Here is a 23,295-nt window from a genome sequence, read left to right as displayed (position 1 = left end):
AGCAGCAGCGAGAAGCCGCCATCCCCTTGGCCGGTCACCTGCGAGTGACCCTGTGAGTGACCCTGTCGGTGACCCTGCACATGACCCTGCTGTGCTGGGCACTGGCCCACCTGGCCAGTGTAGTGGGAGCCCTGCGAGCAGGTTAATGAGTCACCGAGGCACCACCTGCCCTGTCCCGGCACCCTCCTCAGTGCCCGGGCTGCACCGGGCGGCTGCAGCCACACCGAGGGGCACCGCTGCCCACCGGCCCCGGGAAAGCCCCACGCTGTGGCCGCGGCCGAGCACCCGGTTCGCGAGATTTGCATGCTGTGATTAAGGCAGTGAAGCAATCGCGCTGTTGCCTCATCGGTGAGAATCCCCGAGGCCCGTGCACTATAAATGCCACCCGATCAATGAGCACAGCCGGGCAGGAGCGAGAGGAGCCGGGCCGGGCTGGGCAGGGCCGCACTGCACAGAGGAGGAGACGCCGAGCCGGGCACCCACCATGTGCTTCCTCACCCGTGAGTACTCAGCACCCATGCAGCACCCTCATCTCCCACTGCTCCCATTACACCCGCTTCCCCTCCTGCTCCCACTGCCCCCAAACCACCCCTAAAACCCACTTTGCCCATGGGACCCACTGTCCCCACTGCCCCCAGAGCACCCATAAACCCAGCCTACCTGTAGCACCTGCTGCACCCACACATCCAGAGCCCACTGCTGCTGCCCTCAGCACCGGTCGGATGCAGGGAACACTGGTCCCTCTCCCTTTTTGGGGTCTCTGCCCCTTCCCCAGTCCACGCTGCTGCCACCATCCCCAAGGTGGTCCTGGTTGCTGAGCCCATCCTGGCTGAGGGGTCAGGGCTCCCTGGGGTGGACGCTGAGCCGCTGTCCTCACAGGTGGGCTGGCGCTGTTGCTGGCTGTGCTGCTGTGGGCACCGTGGCGGGAGCTGCATGGGGCACCCCTGAGCGAGCTCTCAGGGGACCAGGACTTCCAGCTCTTCCTGCAGAGGAACCTCGAGTTCACCCGCAAGATCCGCGGGGACGTGGCTGCGCTGCAGCGCGTGGTGGTGAGTCCCACATGCTGCGGAGGGGGGATGGCAGCCACTGTGAGGTCACAGATAAGGTGACCCCCTCCCTGCCCTTATCGGCATCGCAGGGCCAGCAGCCAGCAGTGTCCCCTGCACTGGCCAAGGCTCAGCCCCGGGGTGTTGGGGCACCCACCGGGGACACGCGGTGACCGTCCTGGGTGCACAACAGCCACACTTCCACACCCATGGCATCGGGTCCACTCCATGCCCTCCCTCCTCCTGGCTGGGCTGCACAGGGTCCCATAGCCCAGCGATGGGATGTTGGGGGGTGCTGGGGGTGTCGGGGTCCTCTGGTATCCTCACCCTGTCCCCTTTGTCCGCAGTGTGACACCCTCCAGCTGTGCACGGAGGACGAGCTGCTGCTGGTGCGGCAGGACCTGGACATCGCACAGGCGCCGCTGGAGCAGTGTCACAGGCGCACCTTCCAGGCAGTGAGTGCGGGCAGCCCACCCCTCCCATGAGCTGGTCAGCTCTGTCACGGCTCGGGGCACCCCAGAACCCTCCGTGTCTCGGTGGCCAGGCCACACCTGGCCCCACTGACCACGCCATGCCCACCACAGGAGACCTGCTTCAGCCAGATCCGTGCCGGGCTCCGCATCTACCACGGCTCTCTGGCCACCATCCGAGCCCTGCTGCCCGGGCACGCTGGGCTGGTGGAGACCCTGCAGCTGGACATGGCCAACCTGTCCTCCAACATCCAGCAGCAGGTGCGGGGGCAAAGGGGGGGGACTTTGTGGGGACAGGTGGGTAAAGCAGGTGCTGCATCCCAAAGGAGGGGTGGGCACGGTGGGGGCTGCATTCACAGGGATGCGTGGGCAGGGTGGGGGCTACGTGCCCAGGAGGGCATCTCCAGGCCTGCAGCTGATGCCTCTGCCTCTGCCTGGCTGCAGATGGAGGACCTGGGCCTGGCCACGGTGACGTACCCCACAGAGAACCAGGACCCCGTCCCCACCTTCTCCTCCCACTTCCACCACCAAGTCGGCGGCTTCTTCATCCTGGCCAACTTCCAGCGGTTCCTGGAGACGGCGTACCGGGCACTGCGGCACCTCACCAGCCTCTGACCCCTGTTTGTGGATGTCCTACCTGAGGGACATCCCGGGAGCGCCCCATTTCCTGCTTATTTAATATTTATGGCTATTTAATATTTATCTGTCTGGGGATGCTCCCCTGCCCGCGGCCCCAGGCAGGCGCCAGGGGATCCCGCGGTGGATCCGTGCACAGGTACCTGTGCAGCATCACCCTTGTTTAATATTTAAACACAAGCGTATCTCTGCTACGAGGTTCTGGAGCTGGGCTGAGCCCCCACAGCTGCTGCTGGCACGGCCCGTGCCTCAGTTTCCCCACAGCTTGCACTGCTGGGGCTCCTGCAGCATCCCACGGGAAAACGCCTTCATCCCAGGATGAGGATGCTCCAGAACAGCATCTCCCTGTCTGGGCTGCAGCCTGCAGGGACACATCTGATGGGTGTTATTTCTAGTAATTAATATTTATTAGCCATTAAGGAGGGAGGAGAGGGAAGATGGAAGAACCATGGGATGCAGCAACCTCACCAGGATGAGGCTTTTCCAGGGAGCCTCAGCACTTTGGGGAGCTGCATCTCTGCTCTGTCCCCCTTCCCTGCTCAACTTGGAGTACTTATTGCAGTTTAACTTATTTGTGCCCATCCCTGGCCGGAAAGAGCCACTTGGACACATTCCCATCCTCCTGAGCCTGACGCAGCCCCAGTCCCGTGGTTGTGTGGGAGCTCTGGGCGTGGGGGGGTTTTGTACTGTATTTATTGCTGCAGCTGGGTGAGCCCCAAGAAACACCCGCTTTTTTTCTATGTGATAAAAATGGAAATAAACTCTATTTTTGCACTCTCTCTCTGTTCCGCTGTCTCCTGCTTGTGTGGGAGGGAGGCAGAGTGGCCAGGGTGCGGGGACACAGGGACAGAGGCATGGGGGATGAGGGAATGGGACTTCGGGGTGGGGCTGCAGCTGCTGCTGTCAGCTCAGAAAGATGAAATGCAGCCCCCCCAGTGCCCCCCACCCCACGGCCTGAGCCCGCTGAGGGTCAGGAGGTACTGTGGGATGGCCACTTCCTCCCACGCCCGGCAGCGCTGCTTGGGCAAGAGCCGATTCCTAGAAAGCTCCGGAAGCCGCCCGCGCTGGCAGCGCCCGCTGAGGGCACCGGCGCCATGCCCAGAGCTGGTTTGTGGGCTCATCCGGGGGCTGGTGGCACTAGGGGACCCCAAACGTCCTTCTGCTGCTGCTGTGACACAGGGAATCTGCCCCAGAGCTGCCCAGGGATGTGCTGTGGTGGAAGGAGGCTTTCAGCAGTGAGGAAGGCAGGGTGGATGGACAAAGGGGGCAGCCCTCAATGTGGCTGAGCAATGCCAGGGGAGCCCTGAGCATCTCCCCTGCCCCAGAAAGCCCCTAAGGGCACCCCCAGGCTCTCCCCAATGGGTGTTTGCCCACCCTGGGCTGTCCCAGCTTCACCAGCCCCATTTCCTGCCACCGGGCCCATGCTCACATCCCATGACCACCAGCATCCCTCACCACACTCATCCCAGTGCTGGGGGGTGCCAGGGCTCCCAGTTCCAGCCTCCCAACTTCCAGCCCTGGGCAGGGGCTGGCGCAGGCTGGAGCCCCAAGGTCACGAACTGCCAGGGGGAAGCCCTCACCCACAGGGTGGGCAGTTCCCTCCTTCCTCCCCCCACCTCAGGGCTGCTTACAGAAAACCCCCTTCTCCTGCTCCAGCCCTTTCCTGTAAGGGGAAGTGCTGGTGCCAATGCCAGGCATGGAGCTGCCTCGGCAAATATTGACAGAGCTGGGAAGGCCACGCCAGGTCCTGCTCTTTGCTCAGGGCTAACGGTAAAGAGCCGCCCCTGGGCGAGCAGAGGTGCCCGGGCGGGCCGGTGCCAGCGCAGGGTGGGATTCACCCCGGTGCCAGGCTCGGGGAGGCTCTCCTGGCCCATCCCGGGTGTGCCACGGCTCCATTATCCACCCCGCCCAGCCCCGCAGCTGCTCCCGGCTGCCCCGGATCGGGACCAGGGGCTGGACCCCTGGGGCCAGCGGGAAGGGGGAGGATGCTCTCTGTGTGAAGGCCAAGGACCAGCAACACCCGCAGCTACCCCGAGTGCATCGGGGTCTCTCCCTCCGGCACAGCCTGGGGGCTGCCAGGAGCTGAGCTCATCCTGGGATCAGATGGGGTCACCATCCCGCTGCCTCTTCCCTGGCCAGCACTGACCCAACCTCTGCAGCTCCAGGATCCCCCTGTGCCCCACCTCCCTTCAGAGCCTCCCAAAACAGGGCTGGGAACCCCACTGGTGCCGAGAGGGCAGAGGCACAGCCCAGCCCAGGAGTGGGCTCGGAGTCACGGCGCCCTGAGGGAAGGGCTTGGTGCCTGCTGGCCCTGCTTTCCCCTTTCTTGTGAGTCAACAGCAGAGGAAGGGGCAGAGGTGCAGCCGCTCTGGCACTGCCACTCCCTTGGGGACAAGAGTTCATGAGACAAGAGCTCTTGGTGGATTCACTGCTGGAGCAGCTGGCAGGGTGTGGGGACAGTCCTAGGGGAGCTTGTCCCAGCACGAGGCCGCTGTGGTGCTGGTGAGGCTGCAGTTACTCACCCACCGCCCGTGCCGTGCTCACCACAGACTGAACTCATGGGGAGGAATTCCTACAAGAACTCACACTCATGGGGAGGAATTCCAAAAAGAACTCACACTCACGTGGCAGAATTCCCAACAAGATCCTGCTTGTCCCTGATGGCCCAGCAGGGAAGCATCCCTGCTCCACCCAGCACTGTGCCCACTCCCAGTCAGAGCACCACAGGCAGCCCACCACCCACTCTCAGGTCCAGGACAGGGTGAAGGAGATTTCTCCTCTTGCCCAGCACAGGGCTTGGCCACTGGCTCCCCATCACCCCCAGAACTGAGGAGTTTTGGGGTATCCCAGAAGTCCAAATGAGATGAGGCAAAACCTGGTTGTACAAAAGGGTTGATCTATAGAATAAAAAAAATTAGGAGGTGTCTCAGTCTCAAAAGTGCCATGAGGCAGAGCAAGGAGATGGCTCCGTGTGCTGAGGGAGCAGCCCTCCAGCACAGCAGCTGCAGTGACAGAGGCCATCCCAGCCATCCAGACCAGCAGGGAGATCCCTGGGCTCCTCAGGGATCCCCCCTGGCCGGAGCAGCCCCGCTCACAGCGCAGCGATGGCCTTGGCGGCGACACGGCGGCCCAGGGGCAGGCTGAGGTCAGTGATGGCCAGGACAATTTTGGGACTGGACATGGTGGACACCTTCACCAGCTCTGAAACCTGCCCAGGGACAGAGGAGAAGCACAGGTGAGTGTCACCAGGAGCCTGGGATGTGCTCATCCTGTGGGAGCCTGGGGCACTCCCCGAGCAGGGAGTGTCACAACAGGGGTGTCACAGCCGCTGGACCCACCATGGTGAAGGGCATGAACTGGAGGATGCTCCCACGGCTGCCCTGCTCCAGGCACTCCACACACTCCTCCATGAACCACTGGACAAACTGGGTGTGGGTGCCAGCTGTCTTGGCCCCCAGGATGGAAGAGATGAGCAGGAAGAGGTTTGCTGTGGGGACAGGGAGAGAGCAACAGTCAGGTCACTTCTGGGAGGCTGCGGGTGGCCTGAAGTTCCCACTGGTGTCCCAGTGGTTGGATGTGACCCCAAGGACCCATCCCCACCTTACCCAGCACCCGGTTCAGCGGGTCCCTCATGCTGACGGTGTGGAGCTGGGAGGCAGAGAGTGAGCTGCTCATGGAGCGATCTGTGGGCAGGAGCACAGAGTCAGGAACAGCCTCATGGCCCCCTTGGCTGAGCCAACGTGCCCACGCTGGCCAGCTCTGGCCACTCGAGGTCACCCAGCTCTGAGAGGGGCTTTGCCATGAGGCAACCCTGTGGAGCAGAAGAGGTTTAGGCCACCTGTACCCGACAGCCTGTGCCAGCAGAGCACCCCAGAAACACAGCACAGATGGTCTCTGCCCCGTCCCCGTCCCCTCTGCCAGCCCACACGGAGCCCAGGCAGGTTTCCCACGCTGCTTTTGGGGTGTGACACGTGGTGTCACGATGAGGAGCAGGGACACACACATTACACATCCTGTGTGCAGGCCAGATGTTCAACAGATGCACAGCAGCCCTCCCATCTCACTGTCAGGGTGCAATCCAGCTATCAGAGCTGAAGCACGTCCAAATCCAGCAGCAAATCCTGGGACAGACTAGGAGGATTGAGCTGACCCCAGCTGTGAAGCACTACTAGGCACTCCTGTGGGAAGAACTGGGTCAGGTCCACTCCAAGGGGATGGGAATTCCCTTGGGAAGGCTCTTGTGCACACCCCACGGCCCCTGCCCAAATATGCAGGATCCACCTTGTGCTGCTCTGAGGATGCTCACCAGAAAAAGAAAGCCCTCCCCCACTTTTCTCATGGAATCACATGAGCTACATGGTGGCTGCAGGAAGCGGCATTTCCACATCACTGCAGCAAATAGCCCAAAAAAGTCCTGAATGTCACTGGGAAGAGGTGGGACTGCCTCAGGAGGTAAAAGAAGATAAGTGAAATAAAGGGAAAAGCCCATATTTCAACAGTAATGAAGCCAACTGAAACTGAAGGTCAATGGATGTGTCGAAAATGAATCTATAGAGTAATTTGGGATAAAGGGAGAAACAATGACCTGAGAATGTCCTGACTCACTGCCCAGGAGTGTGGACAATGTATGTGGGACCCGTGACAGCACCCACTGGGCAGGACATGGACCCCCCCCAGTAAATCCCCTGCCGGAGCTGTCGCAACCCGTGACACTGCAGGGACACGGATGTGACCAGGGGCCTCATCCGCTCTGCTTCAGTCTTGCTAACAGCAGTGGAATGTCAGGATTTGGCCCCAGACATCAGGAATGTCACCTCCAGCTGTGGTCCCATGACGGGTGGCTGGAGGGACACAAAGCCCCCCGAGCCCCTCGGGTGTGGGGCACTGGCATGGAAGGAAGGGGTAATGTCACCCTTTTAAGTTGTTCTGATCAGAAAAATAAAGAAATTGACCTTTCCCAAATGCAGAAACTTCAAGATAACTCAAAAACCACTTGAGAGCTCTAAATCCCCACCCAGCCAGTTTGAGGAGTTTTCTGCAAATACACATTGCACACCCAAAATGGACAGCGAGGCAGGGGAGCTGTCCTCCCTCCCCTCCTGCACTTACTGGGGCTGGAGAGGATGTTGGAATCCTCCTCGTTGGAGCTCAGCAGCCGCATGAGCTTGGAAGGCTGTGTGTCATCCAGCGGGAACAGGCTGATGTAATCCTGGGGGGAGAGGGGGGTCAGCCCCATCAGCCCCTTACCCTGCACAGGGCTGGTGACCCAGCCTGGGCTCTGCACAGCCCCACGGCCCAGGATCTGATCTCTGGTCACCCAGAGCACCCCAGTCTGGGCTGGACACATGCTGACCAGCTCGTTACAGCCCCTTGCCCAGAAAAGAGAAGGGAGAATCCTGAATTTTAAGGTTGGAAGGCCTCAGAGAACCCAGAAAAGCTGGGCAGGGAGTCTGGCTCTACCCACCCACTCCTGCCACCCTCACCTTCCCCAGCCACTGCTGCTTTTGGGCACAGAGAGCCCCAGGCCAGTCCCTGCTTCACCCAGACACACCTCGATGTCCTCCCGGTGCCTCTTCTTCTGCCGGGCCGAGGCCTGGACCTTGCTGTGGGAGGAGTAGGAGCTCAGGGCACACCAAACAGAGAGCCTGGGGACAGAGCAGGGACATGACCAGGTGCTGCCAGCCCACCTGACAATGGGGTGCGGGACAGGGCAGCTTCCTCCTCGGAGTGGGACAGGAGGAAATGCGGACCAAAGTGGGAACTGCTGGCACTGCCAAAGCCAGAGTGGGATTTGGGTAGCTGGGATTCTCATCCCAGCACAGACCATCTCCCCATCTCCCCAAAGAGGCCTTGAGGAGACAGTCTCCATTGCTCTGGGGTCTTACTTGGCCAGGGCCTTCCCAGGGGGGTCCATGAGGGTGTGCCACTTGGAGGAGTCTGTCAGCAGGTTGGGCAGGATGTGGCCCAGCAGTGTCAGTGTCAGCTGCTGCATGTCCAGGCAGAAGATGGCATAGAGCAGCTCCACAGCCCTCAGCGTGTGCTCCTTCCGCGTCTCCTTCAGCAGCTCCTGCAGGGTGGAGGGGAGAGGTGGGCCTGCCCCACTCCCCTCCAGTGCCAGCACTGTCCCAGCACCCAGCCCAGGGACACCCAGGACACTGGGAACACAAACTACACCCATCAGCCCTGGCCTCAGCACCCTGCCCAGCACTAGGGGCAGGGCCCTCCTGCCCCCTCATACCTTGACCAGGTTGTTGCAGAACCAGTACACCCCCCCCATGTGCAGCAGCGTGTCGAAGATGTGGATGGAGCGGCTGTCGACCCAGCCCTTCTCCAGCACCTTGGTGAACACGCTGGTCAGCACCTCCTTGATGGGCTTCTTGGGGGGCAGAAGATTCCAGTAGGGAATGGTGTCCATGCCAGTGGAAGGGAATTTAATCTGAGTGGCCGTTTGCTGCAGGACGTCCGCACACATGTGCTCCAGGATGGAGCTCATGATCACCACGCTGGGGCAGAGAGACGGCGTCAGGCGGGCACCAGGAAGGGACAGCAGGGCACGGAGACAGAGAATGGCACGGCACTGGGAAGGGACAGCAGGGCAGAGAATGGCACAGCACTGGGAAGGGACAGCAGGGCAGAGAATGGCACAGCACCAGGAAGATGGCGTGGCACTGGGAAGAGGAAGAAGGGCAGGAGACAATGGCACTGGAAAGTGGAATCGGGGCAGGAGGCAGCATGGAACTGGGAAGTGGAAGCAGGGCAGGAGATGGCACAGAGTCAGGAAGTGGAAAAGGAGAAGCAGGGCAGGAGATGTGGCACTGGGGAGCAGCTGCAGGGCAGGAACAGGCCCGTGTCCCCGGGCTCACCGCTCGTTGTAGAACTGGAGCGTGTTCTCTCCGTACAGGGGGGTGGCGAGCTGCCGGATCATCTGCAGGGACTTCTCCCGCTCATCCAGGCCCAGCATGCGGACGTGGGCCACCAGCCAGGCCACGGCACACACTGCCATGCTGCACACCTTCCCCTTGATGTTTTCCGTGATTTTCTAAGAGAGGAGACAGAGCAGAGGATGAGCACAGCCAGGTGGATGCACAGCTTTTACCTCCTAGGGCTGTGGGTCCCAACTGCAGGGTCCAAGCCATTCCCTCCTCCATGAGTGACACTGTCCCTGCCACCCACAGGGCAGTTTGGAGCAGGAACAAGGGGTTTGAGCCACATCAGTTTCCCACTTCCAAGTCACAGCAAGCTCCAAGGCAGCTGCCAGAGCGATCAGGGCAGGAGAACAGGGTACCCCAGAGCTTCTGGACCCTTGGCTCCTCCTCAGGACACAGCACAGCTCCACTCTGCACCCCCCAGCCCCACCTGGATCGACTCAAAGGTGAGGACTCCATTTTCCCAGGCATTGAGGATCTCCAGTATGGCGGCCGAGATGCTCAGACACACCTCGTGCCATTTCATCTGCCTGTCGGGGAGAGATGGGGATTCAGACACAGCTGTGGGGCCAGAGGAGCTGGGCTGGGGACGCCCCCCAGACCTGGCAGGGTGGGCACATGGATGGGCTCTTACACCAGCTTCATCTCGGAGGAGTTGTTGAGGAGGGCAACCAGGGACTCCACCTTGGTGGAATCCGGGCGGAAGCAGGGGTGGTCGGGGTTGAGGATCTTCCCCTCCTCGGGCATGCAGGTCAGCATCCAGGTCTCAAAGAAGGGCACCTCGCCTGGAGGGTTGGAATCCGACAGGATCACCTGGAAAGGAACCAACACGGGGTCTGCAAGTCCCAGGGACCCTGCTGAGGATCCCCACCCCGGGGTCTGTCCCCCACCCTGGGTTCTGTCCCCACCCCGGGGTCTGTCCCCACCCCGGGGTCTGTCCCCCACCCCGGGGTGCTCATGGCCGTGGGAACAGCGCCGCCCTGTGGCCTGGAGGGAGAGCCAGGCACTGGTCAGGCCCCAGCAGGGCGCTGGTCAGCCTCTCGGAGGCACTGGTTTCCCTCTCGGAGGCACTGGTTTCCCCTCTGTGGGCTGTGGTTTCCCCTGATACCAGGGGTTCCCCAGCAGAACGCAGCGCAGCTGAGAGGAGAGATGCCAGGCCAGCTGCCAGACCCCACGGGGTCACCGTGTCCGACTCAAACAAGTCCCTTGTCCCCCCACCCCACCAAGCCGTGCATAGGGTCCCGGGGGCCGGGGTCACACAGCCCAGCTGGGAGGGTCCTGTGGGGGCCATGAGCTGGGAACCCCACACGTCACTTCCTCCCCCTCAGCCTGTGTCACCCAGGGGACACTATTTTTGTCCAAAAAAGTTTCGCACATCTGTTCAGCAGCAGCTGGGCAGGAAAGTCACTGGGCTGGGAGGGGGGGATGAGATCTCATTGGACAGCCCTGGGCACATCCAGCCCTGCCTGGTCCCCCCTCCCTGCTCCCAGGGCTGGCTGGGCAGGACCCTTCTCTCCCCCTCTCCGCATTCCCAGTGTTTCGGTATCGTTTCGCCTCCCAGCACACACAGATGTCGAAACCTGGAAAATTTTCATGCAACCAAAGTGCTGCTTCCTGAGCAGGGCTGGGAGTTCCTCCTTGGACAGGGAGGGCTGACACTGCCCAGTGCCAAACTGGAGGGGCAAACTGGGAGTGGGCTGGCGAGCTCCGAGGCCATTGAAAGCAGCATTCCCACTGATCCCACCGCCCATCAGTGGAGCACAGCCCAAGTCCTGCTCCATCACCTGGCACCCAGAGAGCCCCAGGGACAGATTTCCAGGTGACAGACACTGGTGCTGTGCCCTGGGCTATGAAGTGCTGTGGGGACAGGAGGGACAGTGGGGACAGTGACAGGCTGGCCACTAGAGGAGGCTGATAGGCTGCAGCAGCCCAGGGGCTGAGCTGGCAGGCTGAGAGCTCCTCTAAGGATCCAGCCTCATCCTTCCCTTCCCTCACAGGATCCAGTCCCACCCTCTCATCCTCTCAGAGGATCCTTACCTCTGAGCCATAGGTCTGGGCCACATGGCACAGCATGAGGAAGGAGATGTCAAAGAGCAGAGCCCGGACAGGGCCACTTTTGGCTGAGGGAAGAGAAATAAAGACCTTGGGGCTCTCTGGCCTCAACAGGAGGAGGGAAGCAGAACCCCACAGGCACGGGGGCCAGGGCCCTGCTTCCCCCACACAGAGTTTCTAACCCCCCCAGTGTGAACAAAGGGATGTGCCAAGGGCCTCCCCCCACCTCATCTGCCTCTGCTTGAGCTCCCAGAGCAGCTCTGGCCGCCCTCTGGGCAGCCCCAGCCCAAGTGGGGCCCCCTCACCATGGAAGGTCAGAGCACTCCACAGGTTTCATCACACAGAGTCAGAGTCCTTATCTGGGCTGTGCTGACACATCACCCCTTCCAGGGAGGGAGCCAAGGGGCCCCCAGGCTCAGATGGGGAGAGGATGCCCACGGGAACACCTCAGATTTGGGACGGACACGCACATGAAGGCAGCATGTCCCCAGGAGCCCTGCTGGCACAGGGCCCCCGTCCCTGCCAGCACCCCCAGCCGGGCCTGGCACAGCTCAGCTTGCTCTGGGGCCACAGCCAGTCCCAGTTTAATCCAGCCAGGCCCCAGAGCACTCAGAGCATCCCAGCACGGGCAGCACAGCTCCAGTCACCCCACGCACGGACGAACACGCACTCACAGATTTCTCCAGTGATTTGCTTGGTGAATTCATTCAGCCTGGAGGGGCAGAGAGTGGCATTATCAGTCCAACCAGACAATTCCCAACCCTGAGACAAGCAGGGGGCTGCCTGGCCTGCAGACCCCTCAGACTCTAGCCCAGCACAGAGGGGCAGGAGATGCAAGGCCCAGCTCTGCAGACACCCTCCAGCACCACAGGGACAGGTCACCTCCTCCCTGTGTCTGCTCCTTGTGGTCACACAGGTCTAGCCAAGCTGCTCACCCCACACCAGAGGGCTCTCCCCAGAGCTCTGTGGGAGTTTCAGAGCACAGACCCCCAAACAGACCCCCCATGCACCCCGAGGCTGGTCAAGCCACCCTGAGGGAGCCCATCACACAGCCCCACGTGTGTGCTGGTGCATGTGCACTAACCAGGACACGTGTGTCTGCAGAAGGCAGGGACACACTACCCTGGATCCAGGGCTCAGCCATAGCCTTCAGTTTTCTGAACAACCCCAGACCAGCCTAGCTCCAATTCTCTGTCCTGTGCATGCAGAGGCAAAGATGGGATGCTGTGCACTGAGATCCCAGCCCTCCTCAGTGCTCCACACGGCCACAGGCACATCCAGCCCTGTCTACGGGGCAGTTTAGGGGGCTGCCTGTTCCCCCCAGCCCCCTGGCCACCAGTCACAGTGCCACCCAGGTGGACACTCACTTGACAAACTTCCGAGCGAAGGATTTCAGCTTCCCAGTGGCTGCTGCTGCTGCCAGCAGCAAGTCCAGGCTCTTCCCAGACAGCATGTGACCCAGGACCCCCAGCAGGCCCTCGGGGGACTTGGAGTGATCCGCATCCATGGTCTGCAAGCAAAAAAGTAAGAGGAAATGGAAGTCATGGGGAATGTGTGCTACAGAGAAGCAGCAAACTACAGCTTTCAGGGTACAGAGTTATCAGCTGCAAGAGCTGTCCCTGAGACCTTGAGGAGCAGGGACCTGCTGGATTTGGGAGAGGTGGGATGGAGAGCTCTGAGCCCCTGCCACCAGCAGGAAAACATCCCCTGTCACTCAGTAGCAGCAAAACAACCAGAGTGACACAGGGACACGGGGAGTCCCCAGGGAACAGGGGAGATGCACACAGAGAGCAGCTGAGCGGGACGGGCAGAGCTGGCTGGGCTTAGGCTGCTGGCACTGATGACATGCCACCTGACAGTTCCTCCAGCTTCCTGGGAAGGAGGAGGGGAGCTCCTCATCTCCACAATGGAGCAGCAAGGCTCGAGTGATTCCACCACTACTCCACCCCAGGGCAGGGAGAAATCCGGCGCCTCCCAACCACGCTGGCTGTCTGGTTACACTGATGCTGCTGGCAAAGGGCTCCAGGCCTGAGCCCAGCCAGCCCAGCATGGCTGCAGAAGGGCACTCACCTTCAGGATGTTGGTGACAGTGGGCTCAGCCCTCAGGATGAGCCCAGGGTTTGGCTGGATGTTGGCGTTCTCGGCCGATTTCAGGGATGGAGAGTTTTCCTTGTCTGCAGCCCTGAGGGACCCCAAAGAAGGGCCAGTGTGTAGGAATCCCTCACCCTGCATCCCTCCTTCCACCCAGTGGCACCCTCAAGGGACAGCCACTGCCTCAGACCACCACCAGCTGCCTCTCTGAGGGGACAGACTCTGCGTGTACCCAACCTGTCCCAAAAGCAGCATCCCGTCCCCCCAGGCCACCACGTATGTCCCAGTCGCAGTCCCCCAGTGTTGGCACAACTGCTCCCTCATGCTCCCCCCAAAACCAGGTGCTCCAGCCCCACTTGTGGGGGTTTTCCAGACTTTGGTGTGGCTGTACCGTTTGTCGATGAGATTGTTCATGTTGGCCTCAGAGAGCAGCCCCTGCTTGCTGCACTCCTGCAGGAGCAGGCTCATGCAGTTGCAGCTGGAAGAGAGAGGAGAGAGCTGTAGCCCCAAGGAGAGCATTCCTGTCACCCCAGCCAGTGCCACAGGGCAGGGGGACTCGCAAGCTGCCCTCCTGGCCCTGTCCCACCCCTCTGAGGGTGCTGCAGGGTCCAGAGCAGCTCTGGGTGTCACACACGTGACTCAGCTGTCTCACACTCACTGCCTCACTCATGTGGCAGCAGCACGTCCTCAGGAAGAAGAAATGGGATTAGAAACTAACCCAGCCCTGCCAGGAGCTGCGCCAGCACCCCACACTGAGGGCAGGGTGGTTGTGGCATGTGGCTACGTGGCAGCTCTGGCCATGGTGAGCACTCACTTGCAGCGCTGGTCGGCTTTGTCGAGCAGAGGGGTCAACTTCAGCAGGAACTCGAAGGCACAGTTCACATCCTCAGTGAAATCCTGACAAACACAAAGCCAAGCACTCAGCTCACCACGCTACTGGCACAGGCCCACCTCCCCCTGTCCCCACCTGCTCCATCAGGGAAGGTTCTTGGGACAGGGAATATCTCCCCATGCAGATCAGTCCCCACACACAGGCCCCACAGATGGCTCTCCAGTCTCACCTTGTCCCCTTGGGGATACTTCTTGAGTTTAACCAGCACTTGGGGCATCTGAAAGACACAGGGCACAGAGTGACTTGAGGGCAGACCCCATTCCACGGCTGGGACACCCCCAGCAGCATCATCCCACACCAACACAGCTGCACACAGCTGCTCTCCCAGCCCCAGGAAAGCAGCAATTCTGGAGCAGTGTGTGCACCCAGGGGATTTTGTGCCCGTTCCCCTCCACCACCACCTGGAGCCACATTTCCCCCATAACATCTCAGGAGAACTCACTCTGCCACACAAAATGAGGCTGGGCTGAAAAGAGGCCCCTGACAGCAAAGTTAATGTTCAGTGGGTGACAGGAGTGATGGAGTGGGCTCAGGTGGGATGGACCCCAAGGGGCACATTGTGGGGAATGGGGGCACCCTGAGGAGCACATTGTGAGGAGTGGGGGGCATACTGTGGGGTGTTGGACAACCTAAGGGGCACATTTTGGGGTGTGGGGGCATCCCAAGGGGCATCCTGAAGGGCACACTGTGGGTGAGGGGCACACTGTGGGGTTGGAAGGCATCCCAAGGGACACGAGGCGGGGTGAGTGGCACACTGTGGGGTGGGGGATGCCTCGAGGGGCACACTTTGTGGTGTGGGCACCCCAAGGGGCACACTGCAGGGAAGAAAGACTGATTGCTCTGGCAGAGCTCAGGGCTCAGCAGGAGCCAGACCTGCAGCAGCAGGCAGGGACTCGGTGCTGGGGCTGGGCCTTACCTTCAGGAAGGTGAAGGCTGTCCACTTGAGCTCCTCTGTGCCCTCGGGACACTCGATGAGGCCCACAAAACAGGCCTTCCAGATCTCCAGCACGAAGAGCGGGGAGGGGATGCGCTGTGGAGCACACACACAAACCCTCCCAGTGCTGGGCTGGCAGCAAAGCACATCCCCCAACACAGCCAAACCCCTGCAGAGGTGTTGATGGGCTCCCGCTGCTCCCCTGGAGCAGGACCAGCACAGGGAAGACACATGGCCGGGCCCCACAGCCCCGGGCTGCCTGAGCAGAACTCGCTGTCACTTCTGTACCTGCATCCTCTTCACCATCATCAGCTGCTCCACTAGTGGCTGGGTCTCTCCTGTGAGGTTCATGGTGCCCTCCAGCAGCACCACGGCATGCACGGTGGGGAAGCCTGTCTTGTTCAGCTGCTCCGAGTGGACTGAGAGCATGGTGGGGATGCTGGGTGGAAGAGGACAGCCCAGGGTCACTGGAGCCCTGCAGGGACAGATTCCTGCTCCTCCTGTCCCACTCCCATTCCCTGGCCAAACCCCTGACCTTTGCTGCCTTGGGGCAGGACACTGGAGCACCTGTGCCTGGGAGCTCCAAGGCACAGCCAAGCCCTTGGGCCCTGGGAGCAATTCCAGAGGGATCCAGAGCAGGGACAGCAGCCCTGGTGTGGCCAGAGCAGCTGAGGGATAGTAAAAGGTCTCAGGGTCACCAGAGGAGCAACCCCTGGGTAAGACTCTTCTGCAACAGGTCACACCCCTAGCCCTGTCCTCTCTCCTCTGGGCAGCCCCTGCTGGAGCAGGGATCTGAGCTGGGAAAGGACGGGGAAGCAGTGAGCCAGCGTGCAGAGAGGCAGGAGCCCCTCAGTCCTCAGAGCAGGGAGTTTGGGGGACTCAGAGTGAGGCTCAGACCCATTTTGCCCCCTGAGCCCATGGGGCAGCAGCGCACAGCCACCTCTTGATGAGGGACACACAGTCATCAGCCTGGCTCCGCAGCGGGGAGCTGCCAAGGTTGTTCAGGTTCTCTCCCAGTTTGATGAGGGACTGCTCCACAGCGGTCCAGGAGGCTGGGGAGGGAAGGCAGGGATTCAGTGATGGGACACTGGCACATGGGGAAACCAGGCAGGCCAGCTCCAAGGCCTACAGCAGCCCACATGGGCTGAAGAGGCTGGGAGTCCCAACTGGTGATGCAAGCCCAACCCAGGGGTCTGCGGACTCCCAGCAGGTCCCACCCCAAGGCCAGCCTGGCACAGCCTCCTGGCCAGACACAGGCACAGATGAAGGCGTGGGGCTGTGCCAGGCTGCCGGAGCACAGGGCTCACCACGCACCCAGGAACTGCTCATGCAGCCTTCACATTAATTCTGCTCCTCTTCCAAAGGCAGCACGGAGGGGAGGGGGCAGAGAGTGGCACAGAGCCAGGGAGGAGACAAGTTACAGCAACGGGGCTGGAAGATGGATAGGCTTGGAGCTGCAGGGACAATGCGGCAGGAGCCGGGCAGGGGGAAGGGAGAGGTGGCAATGACATCTCTCCAGGGCCAGCGCGCGGGGCAGGGACATACACGTCTCCTCCAGCTTGGCAATGTGGATCAGGGCACGGTTCTTGGTGCTGCTGAGCACCTTCTCCAGCCGCTCCAGGCACATCTTCAGCTGGTTCTCCGCCGCCGCCTGCTCCAGCGGCTCCTTCACCTTCTCAGCGTAGAAGGTGGCGCAGCGCAGGAGCCAGGTGAGGGCACTCAGCAGCGCCCGGCACAGGCTGATGCACTCCTCGGCCTTGCCGTGGCAGCTGGGACGGGAGATAAGAGGGAATATGCTCACTGTGTCCGTGGAAACTGAGGCACGGACACTGGGTAGGCTGGGGAACCCAAAACCAGGTCCTGCGCTCCCGGCCCGCTCCTCTGCTGCAGATCCCAACCTGCTCATCCCACCAGCATTCCTGCTGTGCCAGGGGGAAGGAGACACCCCCACCCCCCACCATGCAGCCTCCTCGCTGGCCTCTCCACTACAGGGAAACTTTCCAAGCTTTTAATCAAATTATCTTGCTAAGAGAGGCTCAGCATTGATCAGCGCACTGCGAGAGGTGAACGCTTTCCCCTCCTGATGCACAAATCATCGGGGCCAGAAGTTTTGATCAAATTAAGCAGAGGATCAGAGCAGGCAGGAGCGGATTAAGGGCCGGCTCCGCAGTTGGCCAGCGACAGCTCCTTGTCAACATCTGCCACTGATGCATATTCATTGCTGCTGCTTCATTTCATCTCATTGAAGAGCCTTCCTCATCCTCCTTCTCCTCCCACTGTCCCTGCCACACGCTCCCACCTCCCAGAAGAGGCTGTCAGGGGTTAACAGGAAGATTTCTGAGCTTCCTAAAAAAGTTTTTGTGGCCTGAATTGTCTGGACTCCCCTGGGTCCTGCAACACCACCGGAAGACCATAAAGGAAAAAAACAAGGCAGTGCCTGGGGCAGCACAGGCAGGACCAGACTGGGACACACAGCTGGGGCCTGGGAAGGTGCAGAGGGAAAGGAAATAGAGACCCTCAGACCATGGGTCTTACACCCACCCCATCTGCCTGAACTGGGCAGGAAACCACAGTGAGGTTTATCTCAGAACAGGGGGGGGTTTCTGGCAGCTTCCCACAAAGCTGGTGGGGCTCGGATTTCCTCTGCTATCCCTGTGCTGGCACTCACGAGGCAACAACTCACAGCAACTTGGTAATGGACACAGAGCTGGAGGGGGAACCTGCCTTCCTCTGCCACTATGAGTATTCTGAGATCAGACAGGACCCCCAGGCTCTGCTGCAGCCCCCCAGGTTCCTGGTTCTGCTCATGGCACAACCTGGGCAGAGATGGCAGTGCTGGAATGCCACACAGTACCTGAGGCGGTCACAGAACATGTCCATGATCTCCAAGAGCGACTGGACACACAAGTCCCGGGAGAAGTCATCAAACTAGAGCAGGGGAACACAGAGAGGCTTCAGATGGGGACTGCTCCGGCAGCTCGACATAAGCTCAAGCCCTTCCTCCAGGGCCGGGCCAGGCTCTGCGGCCACAGGACACTCCCCCTGGCAGCTGCCCAGAAGCCACTTGAATGAGAAGTAGGTCAGAGCTGTCTGTCGGCCAGGTCGTGCCCTCCCGGGGTGGCGAGAGGCGGTGGGGCCGCGGCAGCAGGGCCGGGGCTGGGTTTTCTCCGCAGCCTCAGGCCGGAGCTGCGCTGCCCTGGCGCGGCGCTGGTGGCCGGACGCCAGCCCCTTGCCCACCCCCGGCTCGGTGGGGCTGGCAGCGCCAACAGCACGGCCGGCCGCGGGGCTGGGGGCGGGGGGCAGCAGAAGGGCGGCTCCCCCGCCTCCTCCCGGAGCAGATGGGGAGCCCCGCCGGGCCGGAGCTTGCCCGCAGCTCCGCGCTGGGCCCACGCTGCGCTGAAGGAGGAAGGCTGGGCTGTCAAGGTCAGCGCTGTGCCCGCCCCTCCGAACGGGCAGCGACGCGGCACCGGCTAACAGCAACGAGCCCGAGCCCTTCGGAGCAGAGCTGGGCTAGGCTCTGCTCTACCCTCCCCCGCGAGCACGCCCTCTCCCCCGGATCGGCGCTGGGACCGCTGGAGGGGTCCCCACCTCACCAGAGCTTCACGGCACAACTACAAGCTCAGTCTGCAGTCCCCCAAAATTTTCAACGCTGCCTGCCAGCGAAGTTCTCCTCCCATCCCCATAACAACGAGGTGGGGGAAGAGAAACCATTCTCCCTGAAATCATTCCTCCTTTGGTCACCCTGAGTAGGGGCCCTGAGGTGACCCCGACAAGGACGAGATGGGGGTTCTGTCATAGCCTGTGAGGCGCTTCCCAACACAAACAGAGGCAGCCACGGAGGGTGCTCAGTGTCCCCATGGAAGCAGCACAGGGACACAGAGCACCCGTGGGAAGCCACAGCTGAGCGTGGTGTGTGGCTACAGCCGCCTGGCCCAGGCCCTGGCAGCTCCTCCATGGCCAGCTCCGATCCCCACAGCGCTGCCAGCACCGCCGGCCGCAGCGGGATGTGGTTTCCGGCACTTGGGATGGGGTTACACACAGGCCGGGAGCCTGCCAGGCCCCCCAGGGCAGAGGGACAAGGCACTCACACCCCCAAAACCCGCTGGGACCCGCGGCAGCCCATCCCCAGGGGGACATGGAAAAGCTCAGGCGTTAATCTGCGCTGGCTGCCCGCTGCTGACTCAGCCCGGGACGTCGCTTTCCACTTGACCTATATTTGGTGGGAGTTGTGGGGAGGGAAAGGGATCCATGGGGTTGTGGGTAAAGAGTGAAACCTCTGAGAGCACCTGTCAGAGCCGTACCTTGCTGATGGCCATCAGCACCGTGGAATAAGACACCATCTACAACAGAGAAAGCCAAAACAAGCGCGGTGTCACAGGGGCTGTGTGCCGGCACCGCGCTCGCTCGTTGCTGAGGAACGGCAAGGTCAGGGCATGGCCCCACTGCCTGTCACCGCAGACAGGGCCGGGGCCGGGGCGCTGACCCGGCACAAATCCAAACAGACATTTTTAGGTGATCGCTGATGTGTTTCACACAAACTTTAGGCGATATTAAATGCCAGGATACGAAAGCGTGGCGCTCACAGCGAGTGCAGAGCCTCTGGGGGGGCAGAATTCCCACCCTGGGCGATGGCAGAGGCTATTTATGGAAACATCCCTGCCCAGGGCACGCGCTGAGCCCTCCACTGCCTGCCCCAGCCCCAGAGAGGCTCAGATGGGGGTTTGGGGTATCTGCCCAGCCCAGGAGAGGCTCACATGGGGGATGTGGTGTGCCTGCTCACCACCAACGACCCAGTTGCTTTGCCCAACCTTACTGATGCTGCAAGGTGACCCCTCAGCAGCACCAGCAGGTCCTTACCTGGGAGCTGATGGCGTATTTCAGGTAGGATAAGATGAGTGGGTTTGGGGACGGCCCAATCATGGCCTGCTCCAGGAGAGCCTCTGCAAGGAAAGAGGGTCCCAGGTCAGCACGTGAGGACAGACACGCTCTGTCCTCCCCTCATTCCACAGGGAAGCTGGCAAAGTCCAACTGTACCAACCACAGTGACTCCACACCAGTTTTCTCCTAAATTCACTGAATCCCACAACTTTCTAATCCCTGATGGGCACAAGCTGGTGAATAATTCAGGCAGAGCTCACAGTCTCCTGCTAACACAGCTCTTTGGCGCTCCAGCCTCAAAACTGCTGCTGCTGCTCTCCACATTCCCCTCCCTCCCAGTTCTTGCCAGGAGGCTCCTGCAGCCTCCACTGAGTGCCCAGGCACCTGGGGCTGAGCTTGGGGCCACCAGTCCCCTGCACTGGGCGCAGCCCTGCCCGTCTGGCCCTCGGTGGCCTGAGGGGCTCTGCCCGTCCCATCTGCTCAGCCAAGCCTTTAATTGTCCATTTGAACCATGGCAGAGTGCAGGAAGAGCCTCCCCGAGCAGGCCTCGGGCTGTGGCGCAGGCTGCAAGTAGGTCAGAGCACCCAGATGTGAAAGGGGGAGCAGCAGCCGGGTGGGAAGCTGTCACCCCAAAGCCCAAAGAGGAGGAGAAGCCGAGGAGGATCCCGAGTGCGGGAGAAGGAGACTCCCTGGGTCTCACTCCAAGGCTGAATCCTGGGCCAAGAGCGTCTGGGATGAGGACAGAAGGCTGGTGGCAGCCGTCCCCTCCCCAGCCCATCCCAGAGTGTCACCACGAGCCAGCCACATGCTGCTCCCTGCTGCAGACATGTCAGCAGCGATCTGCCAGGCCCTGCCGTGATCCCGGCAGCTCGTGCCAGCTTTCCCTCCTTTGTACTTCCAAGCTGAAAGGCACGAGCTTGGGAAAGGACAGCTCTGGGGGCTGTAGTGAGGAAGGGAGCTGCTGTTCCAGCCATCAGGACCTCGGGAATGGGCTCTCCCTGTGTGCACACAATGCTCAGGGTCAGGGCCAGAGTCCTGCCCGTGTGGCTCCCAAAAGGAAAAGGGGACACAGCTCCTTCTCCTCCTGGCAGAGGAGCTGCCCCAAAGATGCCACTGAGCCCTGGGTAAATGTGAGCCAGGAGAAACCCATTCCTGCAGAAATAATCGGGAATTATCCTCCCTGCGTCTGTTTTTGGGGATACACAGATGAGCCCAAGCCAAGCACCCCACAGGCCTCGCTGCCAGAGGAGCAGAAGCCGGTGCCACCAGGGTGGGAACAGACACCCGGGAGCCCCGGGGACCAGCTGGGCAGCAGCAGGACTGGCCCTCAAGCCAACCACCCCCACCAAATCCATCCAGAGCAAATGCATCCCCCCACGGCCACAGCTCCATTTGGCCCCACCAGCAGCACCTCAGAGATGACAAACCCAGCAGGGACAGCTCAGCAGTGGGGACAGCGTGTGACAAAAAACAGACACCGACAGAAAATCCAATGGGAGGATGAAGAGAAGGGAAAAACATGCACAGGGGAAAGATCCCCACACTCAGAGGGGTGAGAGCTGCTGCCTGTGTGGGACTGGTTCCTTTAAACTCCCTGGAGCAGCAGCTCTGTTTATTTATCCCGGGACTTGCTGCACAGGGAAAATCCCAGCACCAAGTTTCTATAATTAGCAAGAGAGCCTGGCAAATCTTTAAACCAGTCCTAGCCTTTGGCAGGATTTCTGTGAAATGCCCTTGAATTGGGCTGGGAAGCAGCCTTGGGAGCAGCACCTGGCTGCTGTGCAGCGCTAGAATCAGGAAATCGGGGAATCATTAAGGCTGGAAAGACCTCCAAGAGCATCTCACCATAACCCAAGTGCCCTGGAGCCACATCCACATGGAAACTCCACCACAGCCTGTTCCAACGCCTAACCACCCTTCCAGTGAAGAAACTTCTCCTAATTTCCAACCTAGTTCTCTCCTGGCTCAACTCAAAGCTGCTTCTCCTGTCCCAAAAGCTACGCTGTGCTCTCCCCTGAACCCTCCCATGGGGAAAAAGGAGGGAATGACCCCAAAACGGAGCCAGCGGGGTGGGAAAGGGGTGGGGGCAACAGTTGGGAATGGGCTGGCATGGTTGGGAATGGGAATTCCGGCGTGAATAGCGGTGTGGGAAGGGGGGAGCCCAAAATGCGACAAGGGACCCCATAATACCCCTGCCTGCACCCCAAAGAGGGGAACACTGGGGCCAACACCCAAATACACGCGCGGGGACCCCCAAAACAGCCCAGTGTGCCCAGTAAGAAGGGGGAACCCCCCGCCTCCCCCCGACCTGCCAGGTTGAGGATGTCCCAGGTGGCTCCGCGGGGGAAGAACCGCTTCATGTTTATGGCCCATTGATAGTCGCTCCAGCGCTCCTTCCAGGCCTGCAGGATGGCCTGCTTCAGGTTCACCACCTTCATGGTCACCCTGCGGACGGACAGCTCAGGGCGAGGGGGACGGAGCCCTGACCCCGCCGGGCAGGGCAGGGCAGGGCAGGGCGGGCCGGCGAGAGCGGGGAAGCGGCCCAGCGGCTTCGGAGGGCCGCAGCTGGGGCTCTGCCCGCTCCCCGGCCCTGAGGAGCGCGGAGCCGCCCCGGAGCCCGTCGGAGCCCCTAGGAGCCCCCGAAGTCCGGTGGCCGCGGTGGCCGCGGGTCCCGCCGGGTCCCGCCGGGTCCCGCCGCCCCTCACCGCGGCCCGGCGCCGCCCTCAGCGCTTGGGCACCGCCATTGCGGCACCTGCCAACAAGCCGCACGCTGATTGGGCGACGGGGCACGGCGGGCGCAGGGGGCGATGGGAGTGGTAGTTCGGGGGGCTAGGCCGGGCGGGGGCGGGAGTGAGTGTGCAAGGGGCGCGTGGAAACGGGGGGCGAGTGTGCAAACACCGCGGTGAGAGTGCAAGCACCGTGCGGGTGAGCAAACGGGGGAGGGTGGGCTAGCACGGGATGTGTGTGTGTGTTGAAACATGGGGCTGAGTGTGGAAATCGGACTTGACTATGCAAACACCAGGGGTGAGTGTGCAAATAGGGTGTGTGTGCAAACACGGGGTGAAAATGGGGGGTTGCAAACACGGGAGTGTGCAAACAGGGGCGGGTGTGCAAATAGCAGGGGCGTGGAAAGGTGCGGGGGGACAAACACGGGGGGAAGGGAGGAGGAGGGTGCGTGTGAAAATGAGGAGTCGTGCAAAAACGGGGCGTGTGCAAGAACAGCGGATGTACAAAAACGGGGCGAGTGTAAAAACAAGGGATGTGCAAAAATGGTGCGAAGGGGTGAGCGTGCAAAGGCTCTAGGGTGCCAGCACGGGTCTCCCAGCGTGTTTCTCCGTGTGCGTGCGCAGGTGTGCGAGCGTGTGCGCGC

At 61.4% G+C, this 23,295-nt stretch overlaps 2 protein-coding genes across 2 annotated transcripts; one reads left to right on the top strand and one right to left on the bottom strand.

Moving 5' to 3' along the window:
* The first annotated feature begins 211 nt into the window (after positions 1-211).
* CSF3 (colony stimulating factor 3) lies at positions 212-2,570 on the top strand. Its single transcript, XM_053965272.1, has 5 exons — positions 212-500; positions 880-1,049; positions 1,394-1,501; positions 1,631-1,777; positions 1,961-2,570. Exons 1-5 carry the CDS (start codon positions 485-487, stop codon positions 2,129-2,131), a joined length of 612 nt encoding a protein of 203 aa, XP_053821247.1. The 5' UTR covers positions 212-484; the 3' UTR covers positions 2,132-2,570.
* Positions 2,571-5,027: 2,457 nt separating this feature from the next.
* Positions 5,028-22,668, bottom strand: MED24 (mediator complex subunit 24). The gene is made up of 25 exons (XM_053965315.1): positions 22,234-22,668; positions 19,905-19,987; positions 19,349-19,387; positions 17,902-17,975; positions 16,593-16,816; positions 15,988-16,099; positions 15,336-15,486; positions 15,030-15,143; positions 14,283-14,330; positions 14,036-14,118; positions 13,613-13,699; positions 13,201-13,312; positions 12,498-12,640; positions 11,805-11,842; positions 11,116-11,198; positions 9,713-9,891; positions 9,509-9,608; positions 9,016-9,191; positions 8,391-8,655; positions 8,038-8,219; positions 7,704-7,797; positions 7,262-7,361; positions 5,758-5,835; positions 5,491-5,639; positions 5,028-5,360 (listed from the first exon to the last, which is right to left on the bottom strand). The coding sequence occupies exons 1-25, from the start codon at positions 22,361-22,363 to the stop codon at positions 5,244-5,246; spliced, it is 2,961 nt and encodes a 986-aa protein (XP_053821290.1). The 5' UTR covers positions 22,364-22,668; the 3' UTR covers positions 5,028-5,243.
* Between the last annotated feature and the right edge of the window lie 627 nt (positions 22,669-23,295).

This window comes from Vidua chalybeata, chromosome 26 (genome assembly GCF_026979565.1).
Source record: "Vidua chalybeata isolate OUT-0048 chromosome 26, bVidCha1 merged haplotype, whole genome shotgun sequence".
Lineage (NCBI taxonomy): Eukaryota > Metazoa > Chordata > Aves > Passeriformes > Viduidae > Vidua > Vidua chalybeata.
This window is presented reverse-complemented; position numbering and strand designations above follow the sequence as displayed.